Source organism: Phodopus roborovskii, unplaced genomic scaffold, assembly GCF_943737965.1.
Source record: "Phodopus roborovskii unplaced genomic scaffold, PHOROB, whole genome shotgun sequence".
Taxonomy (NCBI): Eukaryota; Metazoa; Chordata; class Mammalia; order Rodentia; family Cricetidae; genus Phodopus; species Phodopus roborovskii.
In genome coordinates this window covers 7,759,391-7,779,307 of record NW_026126599.1, presented here as the reverse complement: position 1 = coordinate 7,779,307, position 19,917 = coordinate 7,759,391, and the positions used below count along the sequence as shown (strand labels likewise).

Genomic DNA, 19,917 nt, shown 5'->3' with positions numbered 1-19,917 from the left:
ACCCGGCTACCTAAAAGCCAGGGGTCCGGGAGTAGTAGATATGGAAGGGTCCCAGATAGTCAGCTGACAAAGAGATGAGCTGGTGGCAAGTAGACAACACTTCCAGTGTTCGTGAAGTGTCTTCCCAGAGTCATTAGGGTTTTAAATCCTGTGGCCCCATTAGAAGGAGTGGTTGGACGCTTAGTGCTGCATTAGGATTCAAATTCATCTAAATACTATTAAATCTCTGCCTTGGCATCCTGTTTATGCTAATCCTTGCGAGGCTTAATGATGTTTATCAGGACTTCCTTTTCCACTTCTAATGAAGAAAGGATGGCTTTACTCAGAGAGAGAGAGAGAGAGAGAGAGAGAGAGAGAGAGAGAGAGAGAGAGAGAGAGCTGTAAATGGAGTGTGATGGGCAGCGATTCTGCTCAGTATTGGCTTAGCCTTTCGATCAGGGGCCTGGAGGCAGGAGCCAAGGGTAACCTATGTTGCAGCGGATGGGTGATTCAGGAAGGCTGTGAAAGCTCACACAAAGCAAGGCTCTTCTTATAGGCTGCCATGTCTGAATATAAACAGCTGGCAAGTGAACCTGTTCATTTCATCTGCAGCCATCTGCAAGGGTGAAAGTGGATACACTGCTGGGGGCTCCGTGCTCTGACAGCCTCTGATGAGTGCCCATACTCCAGGCTACTCCCGGAATGTTTAGCCTTCGGGAACAGACCCGCCAATTGCAGATGGCCTCACATACAGCAGTGCTCAATGCCAGAGCCCCAAGGCGGTCTCATGATGGTTCCCATAGAATGTGGCTTAAGGAAAGATTTTGCGGGGGTGGGGGCATTCTTGTCTTCCACAATCCTGGGTTGAGCGTGCAAGGCCCTGTGCAGAAGCAAATCTTCTCAATTCCAATGAGATGCCACTGGCAGAGAAACACTGCTGGCTTCCAGTCCCCTTCTTAGCCCTGACTCCTAAATCTCAAGAGCGCCAGATCTCAAGGGCAGCCTCCCACTTCCCATTCTCTTGGCATCTTCCTGCTTCTCTAGCTTTCCTTGTTTCTGTTCCTCTGTCACCTCTCTGCCACATGGAGGCATTGTCTCTATGCTCCCCTATATGGGACATACAAAGGGAAGGCCAGGCACAAGGTAGGGCCATTGCAGGGTCAAGGTGGACAGTAGCTATGGCGCTTCAGACATCCTCCAGCTGCTGTCTTGTGATTGACCCAAGAGGAGCACTATCTTCCCTGACAGGCTACATTGCTCATGTGTGTCCTTGACAGGGGCTTTTCCCAACAAAGCTCTGCACACAGCTTTTTCCACCATGGGATTCTTGGAGACTGATACCTGGGAGAAGCCAGTAGTAGGGCTGTATCCCCATTTTCCTTTCTTCCTATGACTTAATTCTCTCTCTACAGTTCTGGCTTCAGATGGGAGATTGGATCAATCACAGGGGTGATTCCAGTGCAGACATCGATAAGAATCCATGGGATGGGAGTGAGGTGGGGTGGGGTGGGGTTCCTATCCAGTTGGCATTACAATTCATTTATTTATATCCAAACTGGTTTAAGAAAGAAAATGACCTATAATGAGCTACAAAAGGTTCATTGAAAGATATTAGAAGAGAAAAATTACAACAAAAGGAAAATAAAAATGGAAAGAGGGTAACTGAAGCTGGGAATGAGGTTGCAAGGAATTTGTGTCCCGAAGAAGTAGCAGAAGAAGTAGCAGTATCTACAGGCAGAATGCGCATTTGGCCCTGAGCTCTCCGGCAGGCAGTACAGAGAGGAAAACACACGCAGTCAGATGAACCTGGAATTTACAACAGGAAACACAGGCCAGTGGGCCAAAAGAAACACATGGCTCTCAAGTACTGAAGCCAGGGCTGAGGGGGCTCTTCCTCTCATTCTCACAGAAAGAGCATGCCATGACAATAATGGCCCATGCCGTCAACAAAATCTTGACAGTGGATTTATCAATGAGGGTTGTAGTGGAGGGCAGTGTCACACCCAGTCCAATGGGGGAAGGCCCTTCCAATGGTGTAATGGCTAAAGCAATGAAAAGTGAAGGTAGGTTTAGGAGACGTTGGCCTCCCTGTGGAGACCGGGGTGTGGGAAAAAGGGAGGCAAGGAGAACAGAACGTGGTACACTTGTCCGAAGCACAAGTTACTACTGGGGACCTGATCTGTAGGTGGACCGCATTTCCGTTAGGTGTTCCTGAGCATATGTCGCTTGTCTTGTGAGTGGTTTTGTTGGTCATGCCTTTGGTGCACACTGTCCTTTAGATTTCAGGAAGGGACAGAATTAAGAACTCTTCAGAGAACCATAAAGGGGTGGATCTTATACACACCTTTACAAGAACTCAGAGGCCTGGAAAAGTGTGTTTGCATCCAAAGCCACGTACTCTCCATGAAACAGAACCTTGGATGTGTACCAACAAACTAACAAATGTAATTGGGGCATAAAGTTCTATCAGAGGCATGGCTGTAATACCTTTGCCATTGGAAAAGAGGTTCGAGTACTTTGTTAATAAAACACCTACAGGAAATTAACTCTGATTATATGTGTATTCACGGTGGAACCATAAGTGAAAAAATTTGCGTATCAGTAACCAGATTCATTGGCTTACCCTATTATATGTTACAATAAATGCCAGACATTTTGTTGAAAACAAAACAGCCATCTACCCGAATATCCAAAACAGTCACCACCTGCCCTGTACTATAGCATAAAAACATGCAAAATTGTGCATCTGCATAATCTCTAGATAATAACGGTCCAAGGAGATCACTAGCTGGTTCAACCCAAGATGCTTGCAAATGGCATTCACTTCATCAAGACGTCATTGTGATCTTAAGTACGGTCTCTGTTTTGATATGGCTACAAGTGTCAGCAGCCAAGATCTTTGAGTTCATGTAGTTTAGCTCCTTCCTGCTTACTGAGTCCAAATCAACGAAACACAACTGAGAAGGTTACGTGGGTTTCCCTGCACCATTAACCAAAGTGGCTAAGCATTCTGGGAGCAGGGCTGCTCAAGGGGTCGAGTGTGGCAGAGTAAGAAGAGAGGAATGGATGGCAATTTGGAGGAGCTTTGTAAATTATGGGATGGATCTCATTCTGTGCTTGGTCAGAGCCCACAATTATCATAGTCCTCAAACTGTCCTGGAAGAAGAAAACTATCAGAGTATTTCCTTCCCCGTGATCTTTCCCAGCAACGCACAGGCAAGGGGCTGTTTGACTCAGGTGATATGCCTTCCACATTTCACTTGTGAATTTTGAAAAACATGTAAGTGAATCTGTTTTGCTCATTGTGCTGCTTTGAGAAGTTAATAAAGGGAGACACAGAACTAAATTCTTCTTTTTTTTTCCCTCCAGAAACTGTGTAACAGTAATAAAAGAATACCATGGAGTGAATAATAGCATTGGGATAGCAATTTAAAATGAGTGCAGTTCACAGCTTACTTCCCAATTTGAACGGAGTGCAAATTAGAAATTATAGATACAAGTTATTAACATCAACTTCCTTTGATCACCCAGGGTGCCCCTCAAGTAGCCAAGGAGGGAACATTGTCCAAAGGTAGATTGAGGATGTAGCCTGGCCATGTTAAACCTTGGCATTGAAGATACTGGTACTGTTTACTTTTGGTGAGGTATGCCTTGCACTGGATAGGCCCAACCCTTCTGTCATCCCCCCACCCCAAGCCCATGTTTGGGATTTACCACTCTACCTGATCCAGACAGTTGCTACGTAGATACCTCAGTGCTTGCTGAATGCTCTGAGGCAGGGGCTGTCCTGTTCTCTGGACATGGACTATGAGAGGAACGCCAAAGACAGCCTTGTCTTTGTAGTCAGGCACCTTCATCCTCTTCATGAACTTCGGAACGGACCTGGAATTCACAGAAACCAGGTCATGCAAGGCCCCTGGGGCGCACCGTGCAGAGAGGCTGTGGAAGCAAGCGAGAGGGAGGCCAAGCTCCAGTTGGAATATCTCAGAGTTTGCAAAGGCAGAATTCAACCTTCTCTACATCAATCACAGTCTAGGCTGCCCTAGACTGTGGTCCTTGCCTACGTGCCATTTCTGTTAAACAATACGATTCACATTAGTAAATTGTCTTTCTAGCTCTGTTTTACAAGTCGGGAGCGGAGGACACTTTTCCAGTTCAACTATGACTGGAAACAACTCTCATATGGCGAACACTTAAAACTTTCTGATGGAACAAAACAAATTGCATGTAAAATTTACAAGAGAAAGAATAAATCTGGTTGGAGTTGAAGAAACTGAAGGGGTGGGGGGAGATAAACCATATTTTCTTGGCTATGTCTTTAGTTTTCTAGAGCCACTTCTGCATTTTTAAGTGGATTTTAACACACATGCATACATTGATCTGATCACACAATTTATAACCTTTGAGAACATTTTTATAAACACACCATTGATTCTTCTATACATGTTATATGACATAATGCTTTATGTTTTTCAAATTCACTAATGCATTCATTCCCCAGTAAGTCTGCATACACTATTGATTTTATCAGCTCCTTAATTCCAAAGGCAAACTGCAAAATCTCATTTTTACTTGCCAGTGGAAGCAGAAATGTACTTGATGAATTAGTGAATCAATGCTGGAAGGGCTGGATTCTGCACCCAGCCACAAGGTCCCAATGACAGATGTTTCTCCACAAACTGCCAGCAATACTTTGTGACAGGTTTATTTCTAATTCCTCTGTTCACAGTTTATCACCCTTTGCTGCCCTTGTTTCGTTCTCGAAACCTGACTCCCTTCCCTGGAGACCAGCTGAGAGGTACAAATAAAGCAATGTTTCCCGTGTGCTTCAGTGGGCCTCGCCTGGCTGCCCAGAGGGCAGACGACAAGCAGAAGGCTCCGTGGTTTCCAGGAGAGGGAAGTGCAGACAGTGTTCGGTTCTCCAGACACCAGAATATAAACACTGGAGGCTTTTTGCAATTACATACTTAGCTCTGAACGTGTGATCCCCTGATATGTGCTACGTACCAGGTCCAGCCGTGCTTGTTGGACATGGAGTACTTCTCCATGATGGCTGTGAGACGAAGCAGGGAGAAACGCTGGAGCAGGTTCAGCTGGGCCGCGGTCTGGCTGCTGATATGCGGGGTGGCTGGAGATGGCTGAGGCTGGTGTGAGAGCTGGAAGCTGCTCCATCGTAGTCGCCTGGAACAGAGATGGTCAGGGCTGCCAGTCACACAGTGGACGGTAGCTGGGAAGCTCAAGCTGGCTAGCCCTTAGGTACAAATGGCTGCCCAGGGATTTCTGAGCCAAGAAAATCACAGGGCAAAAGGAACAGAGACAGAGCTGTGGGCTTAACAAGTTGTGGAAATCCAGAATAGGGCATATTTTGATTATTTCATTGTGGGATTTAAATGAGTGATATCATAATCCTTAAAAACAAAACAAAACAAAACAACAAAAAACCTGCTTATTTTCAAATTCTCTTCCAAAGTGTTCAGGGCAGCTAAGTCAGGTAGGGATGTGTGTGTGTGTGTGTGTGTGTGTGTGTGTGTGTGTGTGTGTGTGTGTATGAGCACCTGTATGTGTGGAAAAGTGACAGATGACAGAGAGAGAAAAAGTAAAGAGAGACAGATGGAGACAGAGAGATGGAAGAGATAGACAAGAGACAGACATAAGACAGGAGACATGGGGAGATAGATAGAAAGAATACGCTAGGGAGATTCTCAAACATTAAGGTTATACAGCATTTCCTACTTTTTATACCTGTCTCCTTTGTGGTAGAGAAGGCATCTGAAGGTGACAGGCACCAGAACCCTAGTGGCACACACAGATGACAGGAGTCAGAGCCCCTCAGTTCATTTCCTGGAGAGCTTCTACCCACCAGCTTTTGCGTGCTGTGTGAGCAGTAACTTGAGCAGCCAGGAGCAGGCACAAAGCATAAATATGCCTTAGATCTCATAGAATTAAAAATAAAACTGTGCACAGGGACTAGTCAACAGTTGTCTGAGACCCTTCATCTACAGTACTTGTTTAGATTTTTCTTGAACAAAACTAAGTTTGAGACAGAGGACAAAGAAATGAATGTGTACGGACATGGATTCAGTCTCTCTGCCTGTAAAAACAACACCTCTGTTGAAATAATTCTGAACCGTGGTGTGTGTATTTAGAACAGCCCTGGGCGATTGCACAGTCTCTCCATCTGTGTTAAGGTAATAACCAGAGAGGAGCTGGGATCTGATGCCCTCTTCTGATCTCGTAGGGTACTGCACACACGGTGTACATGCAGGCAAGACACTCATACACACAAAGTAATAAAAATCAAAACAAAAACAAACAAACAAAAAAACCAAACCAAAGAGCACAGCCACCACAAAACAGAAGAATCATAACTTCATAACAGCACGTGACCTACCTGCTTGGCCTGGTCAGAGAGGCCCCCACACCAGAGTCCCTTCTGTCTTTGACCCCGGCTGCTTCTGATTCATTCAGAGAAGTCCCATCCCTTTCCACATCACTGGGTGTTGTCCGACCTTCTGAGACCGAGTTGCCTTCAAAATCTAAAGTGATCTGATTGGGAGATGGAAATGGGGATAAACCAGGTTCCCCTGCCAGCACATCGTGACTTTGCAGTTCCGGTAAGATATGTTTTGACCAGTCGTCCACCACCTCTTGGATGCCATTGACATGCTGCAAAATGTCATCCAGCTGTGGGAGGAGGCCATCTTTCTCCAAGTCCAACAGATCTCCTGTGCTGGCATACAGATGTGAGCCGGGGACATTGTCATAGATACTGACTCGGCTGGCTCTGTGGCAGGATGCCATGAGCCTTGGTTCCCTCATGCCCGGGCCCTGTTGTCTGCCCAGTGAGATGCCCCCGGCCCTCCAGTTGACCCCATTGCTGTTGTCTGTGGGTGAGAGACTCTCTATGGACAGTGCCTTGGGGAACGTTCCTGGTTTGTGATCCTTGGGAATATGCACCACCAAGTTCTCTTGAGAGTGGAACCCATGCGTGTGATTTTGGTCCCCAGTATCTGGCAGCTCTGTCCCTGCCAGCACATCCAGGTCCTCCAGGTACATGCCCCCACGCTTGTTGGCTTCATGGTGGCACTTGCGCTCCTTCATACATGGAGTGCTCACGCGGCTGCTGTTCTCCAAGGGGCTGCTCTCACCACTTGACTTCCTGGAGCATGGAAGCCCTTTCCTGCAGGCAGCTGGAGGCGAGGTCTGCACATCTCCATTGGGTATCTGGACATACTGCATGGCCTTAAAGGACTCTGGCTCCTGCTGCAGCACAGGCCCACTGATGACCAGGCCACTTGTCCGCCCCTTATGCCTCCCGTGTGCTCCCTTAGCTCGAAGGGTATCCATGCGTTTCAAAAATGATTTGGCCCTGGCCCTGGCAGGTTTCTCATTCTTGGGGTGGGATGGGTAGCTGACACTGTCTCGAGGAGACTGTGGGAGGCTGCTGCTAACCGTGGTGCCCTCCAGCACCAGCGTGCTGTCGGCACAGTGATGCCCCGATTGGCTGCGGCTGTCGCTGCCCCCGCTGCTTTCGCTGTGAACGGAGCAGACCTCTGGCTCACTCAGGTCCGTGAGCACGCTCTCGCTGCTGGGCGTGTTTCTCATCCTAGGGCCTCCTGGGGACCCGTTTCTCTCTGCCCCCGGGAACAGTGTGTGCAGGTCATCCACACGGGACCACCTGCGGCTGGTTCTCTGGAAAGTCCATTTGTTGCTGATGCACAGATCTTCCTCATCTGAGTCGTCACCCTGTGAAACATAAGGAAAACACTCTTGTCCACAGATCATGGCTTCATCGTGCTCCCATCATGTTCCCTCTGTCTTCCCATATATGCATGCATATAAAATATATGTGTGCAATACATGAAACCTTTGTTCATATATATGTATATGCATGTATATAATTTTATTTTCTAATCCTTTCTTTGCTTCTCAGGAGTTTTTCCTTGCTGGTTACTGAATGTGTAAGCAGCCTTTTGGCCTCATCAACACAGGGCATTTCTTTCCTCCCCAAACACCTCTCTGCTGAGTTCAAGGATCGCTATTTATAGCTCTCCTTCTCTGAACCTCAGCCTCATTACACCTGGAAGGTGACATTCCTTACCTTAGTCTCTAAAAACCCTGGTTCTTGTCATACAATCCCCATAAGAATTACCAGCGAAGTCCCCGGCTGAACTCTGAAAAGTAGTGAAGCCAGTACCAAACTAAAGCTCACACTTGAAGAGAGCCCAGCCCTGCCGCTCTGGGGACCGGCCTCCTTGTGCTTAATGAACTTGAATCACAGTGCCTTCGGCTGCACACACCTTTCAGTTGCTGTGGTTGCAAAGTTTTGTGTTCTGCATGTCACACACTGACCTATCTGTTTCTTGATGGAATTTGCAGCCTGTGACACACAGAAGTCTGCATTTCCTGAGGCTAGCAGTGTTCCTGTCCGTTTTTTGTATATCCCTCAGGCCCACAAATCATTTACTTCCCCAAATGAATGGAAACATCAGCTCCCACCCTCTCCTTACCACGGTCATTGCTAAGACCCAACTTGGAGCTGTTTTTCAGATCAATTCCCAAATTTGTGTCTTCGCTTTCACTTTCTTACTCTGGGCCCTCAGCACCACTCTCTGAATCTATTAGGAAAAAAACTGGCTACAATACTGATCTCTAGAATGTTTCCCATCTCACCAGCTTCTCATAATGTGATCCATTCTCTCAGCTTAGAGGCCTCCAGCCTGAGCGCTTGCTCCCTCAAAGGTTAGGAACAGAGCCTGAGCTTAATCACTTTGCTCATAGTTAGCTTCTCCCCAATACCACACCCATAAGAACTGTTTAATTCCCAATGTTCATTGAATTTATCTTTCTTTGGCATCTGGTTAAAATCCCTGGCTCTGAGTGACAGTCGTGCCACAAGCCCCTTATACCTCCTCTGAAGTAACTTTCCATTACCTACAGTCAGGCTAAAAATAGGCTCTGACTCATAGGTTTTCCTCAGGGAATTAAATAAGGCCGTGCATTTAGCAGGGGAGTTTTGTTCTTTTCAATGTTTGTCCCATTGTTTGTCTATCTTTTTACTCCTCTAACATCCACCTTAGCTCCCTAGCCTTCCAATATATTGTTTTCAAGGCAAAGCACAGGTTCACATTTGATAGTCACTGGACTCTTCTCCCGGAAGGCTTAATCCATGCAAAGTCAGGCTCTGAGCTGGACTAGATCAGAATATTCAAGCAGAATATTCAAGAAGAAAGGACTGTCAAAGGCACTCCCAAGAATTTCATGGTAGTGCTACCACAGTGGGAAGATTTAGCTTTTATTTTTAAAGAACAAATTTGTGGCTTTAATCCCAGCACTCAGGAGGCAGAGGCAGGCAGGTCTCTGTGAATTTAAAGCCAACCTGGACTACAGAGTGAGTTCAAGGACAGCTAGGACTGTTTCACAGAGAAACCTTGTCTTGAAAAAACAGAACAACAACAACAACAAAATGAGTAACATTTCAGTGAAATAAACTGAAAAATGAAAGCTGTGCACGTGGAGGTAGGGTAACTCAAAATAGACTTTCTGACACTTTCTAGTTCCTATCATGATTTTTATCATAAGACAAAACAAAACAGCAACAAGAAAACATCAAAGCTGTTGATCCGAAAGGCATCACATAGATGAGGCCGAACTTACTGGACTTCACATCATAGTTTTGGGAGCTTGTGAGAAGGTGACAAAATTTTGGGGTAAGCAAATGAAGGAGCCACTACCTTTAAAGAAAATACAGATGTTTTAAAATAGAAACTATAATATTTAACGTTGGTTCCAAGTGCTCTCTCTACCCCATCACTAACACTAGAAAACCTCATACAAGTTGGATAAGGCCTCCTTTATTTAGGTTAAGAAAGGATGCCAAGTCAGGCAGGCTCTGAGGACTGGAGCCAGAGAGCTGGTCCCTTCTGTGGGGCTCAAATTGCTTATTCACCTCAGCCTTAGCCTGCAGGAAGATAAATCACAACCAACCCAAGGCATCTGACCAAATGGTAGACTCCTAGACTCCTTGAGAAAGAGGAACAACAGAAGGGTATTCTAGGGTAGGTAGGTAAGTTCGTTGAACCAGATCAAATAAATGAAACCAAGGGGGGGGGGGGAGGTGAGCCAAGGAAAATTAAATTTGTAGCCATTACTCTTCAGCATCCAGTATAGAAAATAATAAAAAAGCAATCCCATGCTGTATCTTTCAAACTACTGATGGTGACTGAGGGTGAGAACTGTATTTTCCATCACCGCAGAGAAGACGAAACCATACTGCACAAAGCATCAAGCTGGAATAACCATCCTCATTCTAACATGCTCCAAAATCCAAACATTTGAAAGCACTGACATGATGCTGAAGATAGAAATGTTCACACCTGGGCTTGTGTAATGTGTTGTAGTTAAAAAAGGAATGCAGGCACACTAAACTGCACACAATTACCCCATGGTCATATGCACAAGATGTTCATGACATGTCAGTTAATTCCATGCTTAGATATTGCTCTCATCTCCATATAATATAGATATTACACCTATATAGTATACATATATTACACATTCACATATAAAACACATACATATACAAATATAAAGGTTCCAGAAATATCTAAATATGAATCACTGCCAGTTCAGTTATTTCAGATGATAAACATTCAACCTGCAGACTGGTTTAGTCTATTCATTGCTAAAAATTTTTTGCACATGAATTCACACTTTTATTTAACAATGTGCCACTGAGCCCTGGCCTACAGTGTGTAAAAAGCACCATTGTTCCAAAGTATAAATTTTCTTCACATGCTTGGGACGAAGTGAAATGTCAGGTCTATTGCAGACTCCATAGTAGGACTCGTATACTGACTGTTTAAGGCACTATCAGATTTCACTGGTTGGTCCTTTCTTTTTGGACTAGAAACAAATAGTCTGTGTTTATGATTATATAGACTTATATAGACTTGTGAAATGTAGATCTAGAGATGTGAACATATTTGTAGAGAAAAGGACATCTCAATCTGACTTTATTCTCCAGCTGGGATGGTTTAGCTACAGAAACATGATGGACACAGAACACCAGAATTTAGCGAATCAGTAGGTAAAGGTCCGTTAGGATGCTCCTGTGAAGAAGGTGGCTAGCTGTGCTGGATGCCGAGACTGTTAATAAGTAGAAATGGGTACCACCACCAAAGCACGATCAAAAGACAGGAAGCAGCTGTGGAAGGGATCTCTGGAGGTATGCCCCAAGGCCATTTTAAAACACAAAGATACAAAAGGTCATGCCCAAAGGGTACCCTCTTTAGGAATCAGTTTTCTCCATCACAATATGAGAGGTGACAGAACATATATATAATATAATACATATATTATATTATATAAATCATAAACACAACTAAATGTAACTATATGTGACTAAGCTTCCTAAACCTCAAAGTTATAGAATTGATTATAATAGTCAGAGACACAGGGTGAGTATTGCTGACGACACCTCCATACACCAAATCTGAGATCTACAAACGGTGAAACTTTTGAAGGCTAACATGACAATGCAAATGGAAGGTTGTATACCACGAAACTTCACTTTATAGGGTTGGAGACAGTTCAGTTGTTAAAGGTTCAGGCTCATACCTAAAATGGTAAGAGTTCAGTTCCTAGCACCCAGACACTTCATGGCACACAGTATAGGCATATACCAAGAAAAAGAAAACTTAAAAAAAAATAATAACCAATCTTTAACAAAAGAAAACTTTGTTTTATGCACAAGATTGATGAAAATATTGCATGAAAACATTGGTGAAAATTTGTTGTAAATTCTGAATCATGTGTATGTAAAAAGGAATGAATTTCATGTAAGACTTGGGCCCCTCTCCAGTATACCTTTTTGTATGCATAAACTTTCAAAAGTCTGAAAAAAAAAATCAAATCTAAACAATTTTCTTCTGTAGCATTTTGGATAAGGAGTCGAGGGCATAGGACTAAAGGATGTCCTTCAAAGAAACTGAAATTGCATGGTGTAAAATATACTCAATCCTTTTAAAAGATTAATTTATTTTTACTTTATGTAATGAGTGTTTTGTTTGCATATGTGTATGAGCACTGTGTGGGTATCTAGTGTTAGTGGAGGCCAGAAGAGGACCTCAGCCTGAGTTTTCCTGCCATAACCTAGAGTCCCATGTGGGACCCAGTGCTCACACAGAGATAGCATGAATCTGTAGCCTTGTAACTGCAGGATATGGCTCACAGCGAAGGGTGAACTTTGACAGCACAGCACCACTGAACTTTATTTTCAACGGTGACTATTGAAGGAATAGCCTAAGCTTTGAAACTATGCTAAAACCCTATTCCAATTACCTAAGGCCAATTTCTTTAGGATGGCTGGAATTAGAATAACACAAGAAAGATGGTAAATAGCCAAATGGCTTAATTAAATTATAAATGCAAAGCTTAGATATGTTAAACACCTTATATACTCTGTTGGTTCACAGCGTGCGCAAGGCAGTTAACATGGGGAGCTAGACTCCTGCTATTAATATATGAAGAACAAGAAGCTACCAGTATAATAATGCATATTATCATGCACATTTTCAGTAAAAAATATATAGTTTTCTCATTTTTGCCCATTTCCATTCTATATTTTCTAATACTCATTCAGCTTTTTAAAAATTAGAAGCCAATTATGTGCTGGCTACATTTAATACTAAAAACGTTTATTCTCATACTTTCTATTTATTTCTTAAAATTCATATGTCTGACAATTCACAATTGTCACACTTTACAAAAACACCAGCATTGGCTGGTAGAGAAGATAAGACACACAGGCAATTCACCACAGGCACTTGGGGAAATTTTGTTCTAGATCCAGTGTCTATAAAAGGTCAGCTGTAAGTAGTTTAGGCTCATAGGCCATAAGGTCTCTGTCAGAAAATCTGTTCCACATTGCTGGGTGTGACTGTGTTCTAATAAAACTTTATTTATAGGGACAAGATCAGCAGTTTGCCAGCCTGTGCCCTTGGAGGGAGAGCAGAAGGGCTGCTGTGGTGAGAAGGGAAGGGAAAGCCTTTTTCTGTGCCTTTCCGGAGAAAAACAGTAGCTTCAGGTTCACCAGGCTTTTTTTGTTTAGATTGAAAGAGTTCATCCTGCGGAGGGAATGTGGAGGATGCTCTCAGAAGGAGATCCTATAGTGACTGGGAGGGAGGTTGGAAAATACGACAGAAGATGCCTCCCAGCACATATGTTATGTGCAAGTCACGTTTGTTAACATTCCCAGACACTCAGATGGTGGCAGCTACTGTGTTCACTTCCTCTTTCTTGCCTCTGCTGCTTACAGCTGCCAGGAAGGGCTGTGTTTGGTAGTAGATGTGGGACGTGGGAGTCAATGTCCCAGGGGTGAGGGTGGAAACTGGGCCCCTTTGTCACAGTTGTTGGAACTCAGTGATGCCCTTGGCATCCAGGTGGGGAGCTTCGGGCCTAAAGGCTTTGCTCATGTTTTCTGTGTGGCTTCCACCTGTGAAAAGTGTTATTAAAACACCAACTTTAATGGCAGCCTTCTTCTGGAGAGCTTCCCTCTAGTACTGGTCACTCAATGTCATTGTGGTACCAGTGTGGATGGGTTGGTAACACTTGTCCAAGGACAGGGACCTTGGCTTTGTCTTGTTTTCATTTCAATGAGCTTCCTGTGTTTGGCTTTTTTTCTAAATGAGAACACTCTTTACTAAAATTACATATTCCTTAGAGATGGATGCCCCTGAAAACTGAGAAAAGTTTTTTTCCCCCTGTTTAATTAAACAAAACAGGTTAGGGGAGCCACACAAATCTACAGCTGGGAGAGGAGGCTAATCCACACTTATACAGACATTAGAAGCCGGAGTTGTGGCTTCCATTAACTTGGTATGTGGGCAGGCTGAGGGAGCAGTGTAGCCGCTGGAGAGTCCCACTTCAGAAATGCCTCTCACTAAGGCTTTGTTGAGTCTGTAGCTAAGATGCTTAGTGAAGGTAAAGAATTCTCACACAAGGGTAGGTGGCATGTGATATGTATACAAGCAGAACAGACGCCAAGCCAAGGAGGAACCTGTCTTCAGTACCTTCGGTTATTTGTGGACTTTCATTTCGTCCCTTGGCTTAGCTCATTGAATTTATTGAATTTTCAAAATTAATTCCCACAGATAGGTACAATGGACTGTGGACCTTAGTACTCATAGCAAGGCACACCTCTGCGGTGAAAACAGGCTCTCAGATGCCTGGATGGCAATTTTTGAAAGGTGAAGAGGTGGTTGGATTCGAATCTTGCCCCTGCTCTGTTTGTGTGTGTGTGTGTGTGTGTGTGTGTGTGTGTGTGTGTGTGTGTGGTTTTGGCACAACTGACCGAACTGTTTGAGTTTCTTTATCTTTAACATGGAGCCCAGGGCCTCCCAGAGAGGTCCCATGCCATTATTTGCTAGCCACCCTGGCTGTCAAGCAAACCCAGAGAGCCTCTCCATAGGTCTGACCACCTCCAAGTGATACTGTGGCTTTGGATGGTTAAGGCATGTATGGACCATACAGTTCAAGTCTATGATTCTTACAGACTGAAGATAAATATTGTTTCATAGATTGTTTAGAGACACTGCTGTCTCAATCCACTTAATACTCATTGTCACTTACTTTCTATTTGTGTCCAAAGCTGGCTCTCAAGTCTCTGTCTCTGTTTCTCATATCATTTGGCCTCATCCTGGTTCCTCTTCACAAAAGTGTTTTTGTTTGGTAATAAAGTAAAGGGTCAGCCTACAGGCTATAGCAGGGCTGGCTCTCAGAACTGGGCGTTGCCCCGCAGCACACTCCTGTGTGGTTGCTTGAAACCAGCCACAGCTGTTAGCCAGGACTGAGACTGACAAGTGACGGGAGACCACATGTTGGAATGTTTTTATTTGAATTTACAAGGTGAAAAGCAGTGTTTTATCCGCGGGCACGTATTTGTGAGGCCCTGTAACTAAGTGGAGAGCGAAAGGGTACGCACTGCCTCAGCTGACGCAAGAGCTATCCCTAGAGTGTCAGAATACCGAGGTGACTAGTTCACAGAGCAGCTTTTGCGTAGGCTGCACAGAGAGCCTTGACAATGTCATTCATGGAGATCTTGCCTGAGGGTTCTGAAAAGCAGGTGACAGCAAAAATCCCATCCCTTCACACTGTGGGAAGCGACTTGTGTCATTAGTTTTAACATTCTTTGTGAGAAACCCACACACACCACCAGCCACCTAAGGCCTCTTGGCTTAGACTCACAAGAATGGCTGTATTTGGTTTAATAGGAACCATGTGTTATAATCTAAACAACATCTGACACATATGCTTCAGATAGTAAGTGCACTTCTCAAGGGGTCTACTTAGCCAGACAGCTGTTGGGAGGTCTGTTCCCACATTTTAAATTTGTCTGTGGCATGGATAATTCACGCATGTTTGGATATTTCTCTGGATATTGTCTTTCACTCTTCTACCTTCTCAGCTGAAATCCTTGGTTCCCAGCTTCAACCAAACTGCTTTTAAGGTGAAGTCAAGAGAAACTAATTTAGAATTTTTGGGGGGAGTTACTTTGGAGTAGAGGCCTGGGGGGTTGGTTTTGAAGGGCTAGGTTATTCCAGAGCGAGTTAAAATGCATTAGGTGTAATTGGTGCTCTGTGCAAGCCAGAATAAAGGGCACTCTCTTTGCTTGGAAATAACCTCAGATTTGACACATGGAGCTGCTACAGGACAAAAGTCCTCTGTGATTCAATCTGGAATTTCCTGGAGAGGACCAAGTCAGTGAGACAGTTCAGAGCAACAGAAGGAGGTAGAGCCTTGGTTTTGGAGTCAGCTGCTCCTAAGAATACCCTTGAGGTCAAAAGCCAGCCATGCGACTCACCCAGGGGCTCCGAGCACATGGCAGGCTTAATTTCCTTTCATAGAACCCAGAGAAGTTCTATATGCATGAGATAATGCAAAGAGCAAAAGAGCAAATTGGGTTTGCCTTACCCACAATGCTCAGGACCAGAAGTGTTTGCCATGCTAGAGATGGCTTGTGTTTGATTCCAGAATGTCCTCGTAGGCTTTATCACTTAATCAGAAACTATGAGATTCATACTTGTCTGAAATCCAAAACTTTTGATCATCATAGACACACTCAAACAATTTATGTTTTATAAGTATTGGTTCACATCTGTCATCTTAGCACTTGGGAAGCAGAGGCAGGAGGATCAGGAGTTCAAGGCCAGCTTTGGCTACACAGCAAATTCAAGGCTAGATGCAGGAAACGCCATCTCTAAAAACTTAAAAAACAAAACAAAACCAAAATAAAACCCGAACCCAACCCCCCTCCAAAACAACAACAAAATCCGCAACAACAACAAAATGTTAAAAGGATTTTGGATTGGATCTGAAATCATTGATTTCAGATACATTATGGATGCTAAATCTTTTGTTCCTTCCTCCATCCTCATCTTTCCCCTCCCTCTCCTTCATCTTTCCCTTCTTTTGTCCCTTCTGTACTGCATCCAACTGAATCTTGGGCCCAGAATATTGTACGAACGTGCCCAACCACTGAGTTACATCCTTCCTAGTGTTACCGCTTCATTTCAAAACTGAAATCTCCACTCTTGTGCAAATGAAGAAAACAGGTTGCAAGATGTCCTGGGAGAAGCAGGGATCTAGTAACTGTTAAAGTGGAAACAAGTTCCTTGTGACCCGAGCGTGCCTGGGGGAGGGTGGTGAAGGACAATCCAGATGCAGTGGCCTGGAGTTACACTGTCCCCCAGCTCTTGTATTCCAACCACCAAATGAACCTGCTGTAGGAGGGATGCAACTCTGACATGGATTTGAAAGAAAACGTGCCTAGAACCAGCTGGAAGCTGCTTCCCTGAATCTCTTCATCCACTAATCACTGTGGAGCACCTGGAGTCACCCATGGGTTGACAATTACAGCTGTCAACCTTCTGAAAGGGAAGCCGAAAGGAAAACTTCTACAAACAAACAAACAAACAACAACAACTAACAAACCTATAAAACAAGTCAAAACAGTGATTGCCAAATGAACCTTTCAGTATGGTCTTCTAACAGACCTGTTTATGATAGTGGGAATAAGATGGGGCATTTGTAAATGAAACAGATGATGAGGTGGGCACATGGGAATTTTTCCTTGTTTGATGCTTTTTTAAAAAAGGTGTGTGTGTGTGTGTGTGTGTGTGTGTGTGTGTGTGTGTGTCCATGGAGACCAGAAGAGAGCATGAGATCCCCTGGACCTGGAGTTGCTGGCAATCACATGGGTGCTGGAAACCAAATTCCCACACTCTGGAAGAGCCCAAGTGCTCTTAACCACTGGGCCAGCTGTCCAGCCCTGCATATTTTTCCAGCCTGTGACTACAGGCCACTCTGTTGGTGTGGCCATGTTCTCTGGGAGGTGCACCCACCTTTTTCCTTTGGAAGTTCACATCAAGTCTCATTGAGGCACACTTGTTCAACGTATTAAGTCGTCTAAGGAAAAAAAAAAAGAGGAAAATTCGATGATTTACTAATGGATGCACACCTTTCTTCCAGTCTCCTGCTAACCTTTTGTTACTTTTGGTAAATCTGAAAGTGCAGAATCAACCATTTATATTGTAAGACATTGATTGCAGCATCTCCAGAAAGTGTGATACAAAATGATTTAAGATAGTATCAGGTTTTCTCTAGCCCCCTTCCTCATCAGGGAACCAATCCCCAACCTTTTCCTGGTCTAAAAACCAGGCCCTTTCTGGCTCCTCCTTTTCTAAGAAACCACAGGAACAGTTTGAACTATATTTTTACCAGCCCTGTCCCTACTCATTGTCTGTCCACTTCTGTCAAGTCCGCCCTGTTATAGGTCCCCTCAGGCACATTTTTATTTTTGTTTTCCCCTCTGCTCTGCAGTTGAGAGTACACATGGGAAAACAATTCACACCACAGTAATGAATTATTCATGCCGTGTCTTCCCACAAGCCTGTATGTTGAAGCCATAGACCCGGTGTAACTGAATTTGGAATAAAGATGTCACTAAAGCCAACTGAGGCCATAAGGGAGAAACCCTGACCCCTGGGATCAGTGTCCACTTAAGAAAAGACACCAGGATATGCATGTTTGTTCTCTGCTACTTCAGCACATGAGGAGATGGAAGTGTTCTCCAAGAAGGAGGTCACTAACAACCAAGTTCTTGACCTTGAAGTTGAATTGCGAAAAGTAAATACCCGCCTTTAAGCTGCCCAGTCCCTGGCATTCTGCAGTGGCAGCACATGCCAACTAATAAATACATTTGGTTTTCACCCTCAGCTGGACTCTCAAAATTGCTACCCAGAAGAATTCCTTCTAGTCCCTCACCCCACACCCTACCCCACCCCACCGTGTGGCTCTCGAACCCAGACCAAAGATTCACTTCCACATCTGATTACTTCACTGCCCCTGCCAACTGGGAAAGAAAAACAAAACAGCTAGCAGGCATGCGTTCTTGTCATATTCCTTCCCTTTGTCAGAAATTCTATCTCCTTGTTTGTTTACTTTGCTGTGATGGCTGCTTCCAAGGGAAAGATGGTCTTTGTGTTTCTCAAAGCTAGCTCTTTAGTTTTGCTTGTGATGAGGGCATCCACAGTGGTATCCAGCCTTTGCTGTTTATGCCTTAAGTTCTCTCAACTGCTGCCCATTCTAATCCGGATTAACCAAGCAACCATGCTCCCCCAGTCCTGCCTCTCACCTCTATTTTCATTCATTCATTAAGACTTCCTTCCGTGAAATCTCTTGGCCAACACATTTATTATTTTGTGTTAATTTTTTTTTTTAAGTTTCCATGTGGCTTAAATCACTTATCACTTCTTGCATCTGTACCATTCTTTGGGTAGTTCTTGTAACTCTTTCATTTGGCATTTACCTCCAAAACCATTTTTATACCTTCCAGTTTGGTTACCTCTGTACTGAATTTGCTTTTTAGAAGCTGAAGATTGCTTCTCCTTCACTCTTTATCCCCATCCCGCATCCTTTGCCTGATCCACATACAATTGTGTTACAGTATCACGCAGTTTTGACAAATCCATACTTGATATTCATTACAACCATAAAATTCCATTCCCACATATATCATACTTCAATAATTTCCTTTTCAGTTTCAACTTTTCAATGTCCCTAGAGTTAATGTGCATATAGTTTGTTTACTTGTGTTTATTCTTGTGTTTATTCCAAATATCTCCAATTACCTAAACTGTGCCAGACAGTCTTATCAACTTCATTCCCTTGGACAGATGGCTCTCAGTTCTGGCTATTTCTTACAGTTGAGACCCCTTTGACGTAACTTGTCTACTGCTCTGGAGCTGAGTAGAGTAGTGCAAAAGGCATGGGGACATTGATACTCAGAATGTGGGCAGCCTGCCATGTGGACCCCATTTCCAACAAGTACTCACTTCCAGCTGTGCCTAGTACCTTAGCTTCCCTGGGGATCAACTTCACTGATGAAAGGGAGATAAATTACCCAGATATAGACCCAGGGGTACGGATCAAAGTATTTCTCTCATCTTTGTCACCAATTCTTGAACATCACTGAGCATCTGTAGTGAAGATAGTGTTCTAGTAGGATTTAATTTCCCAAGCACACGGAATCTTCTACTCTAGATTTAGTCTCCTCCTTTGGAAATGCTATAGATCTCTGGGTGGTCATCTGATTTTGTGAAGGAAGAGATGACTCTGAAAGTTGGTGAGGTGATTTTGAAGCAAGTAAATTCAGTTTGTTTTTTTTCAAGACAGGGTTTCTTTGTGTAGCCCTGACTATCCTAGAACTCATTCTGTAAACCAGGCTTGGCCTCAAACTCAGAGATCTGCCTGCCCCTGCCTTTCAAGTATTGGAACTAAAGGCGTGTACCACTATCGCCTAATGATACTCTCATTTTTGATCAATAACTTTTTGGTATGCATAGATCATGCATTTTTCAACTCAGTGAGCGCTCACTG

General features: G+C 44.1%; 1 protein-coding gene across 4 annotated transcripts in view; it reads right to left on the bottom strand.

Moving 5' to 3' along the window:
- The window catches only part of Stard13 (StAR related lipid transfer domain containing 13), a 370,724-nt gene that overhangs the window by 17,124 nt on the left and 333,683 nt on the right, over positions 1-19,917 (bottom strand). For 2 of the 4 annotated variants that reach the window (XM_051205448.1, XM_051205446.1), the window contains 4 exons: positions 17,382-17,445; positions 6,371-7,725; positions 4,987-5,160; positions 3,702-3,918 (listed from right to left, as the gene is read on the bottom strand). In XM_051205448.1, the coding sequence (XP_051061405.1) occupies positions 3,702-3,918; positions 4,987-5,160; positions 6,371-7,725; positions 17,382-17,445 (1,810 nt within the window). Of the gene's footprint in view, positions 1-3,701; positions 3,919-4,986; positions 5,161-6,370; positions 7,726-8,080; positions 8,152-17,381; positions 17,446-19,917 lie in introns of those variants that run through there. The other 2 variants (XM_051205447.1, XM_051205449.1) reach the window with 2 other exon arrangements.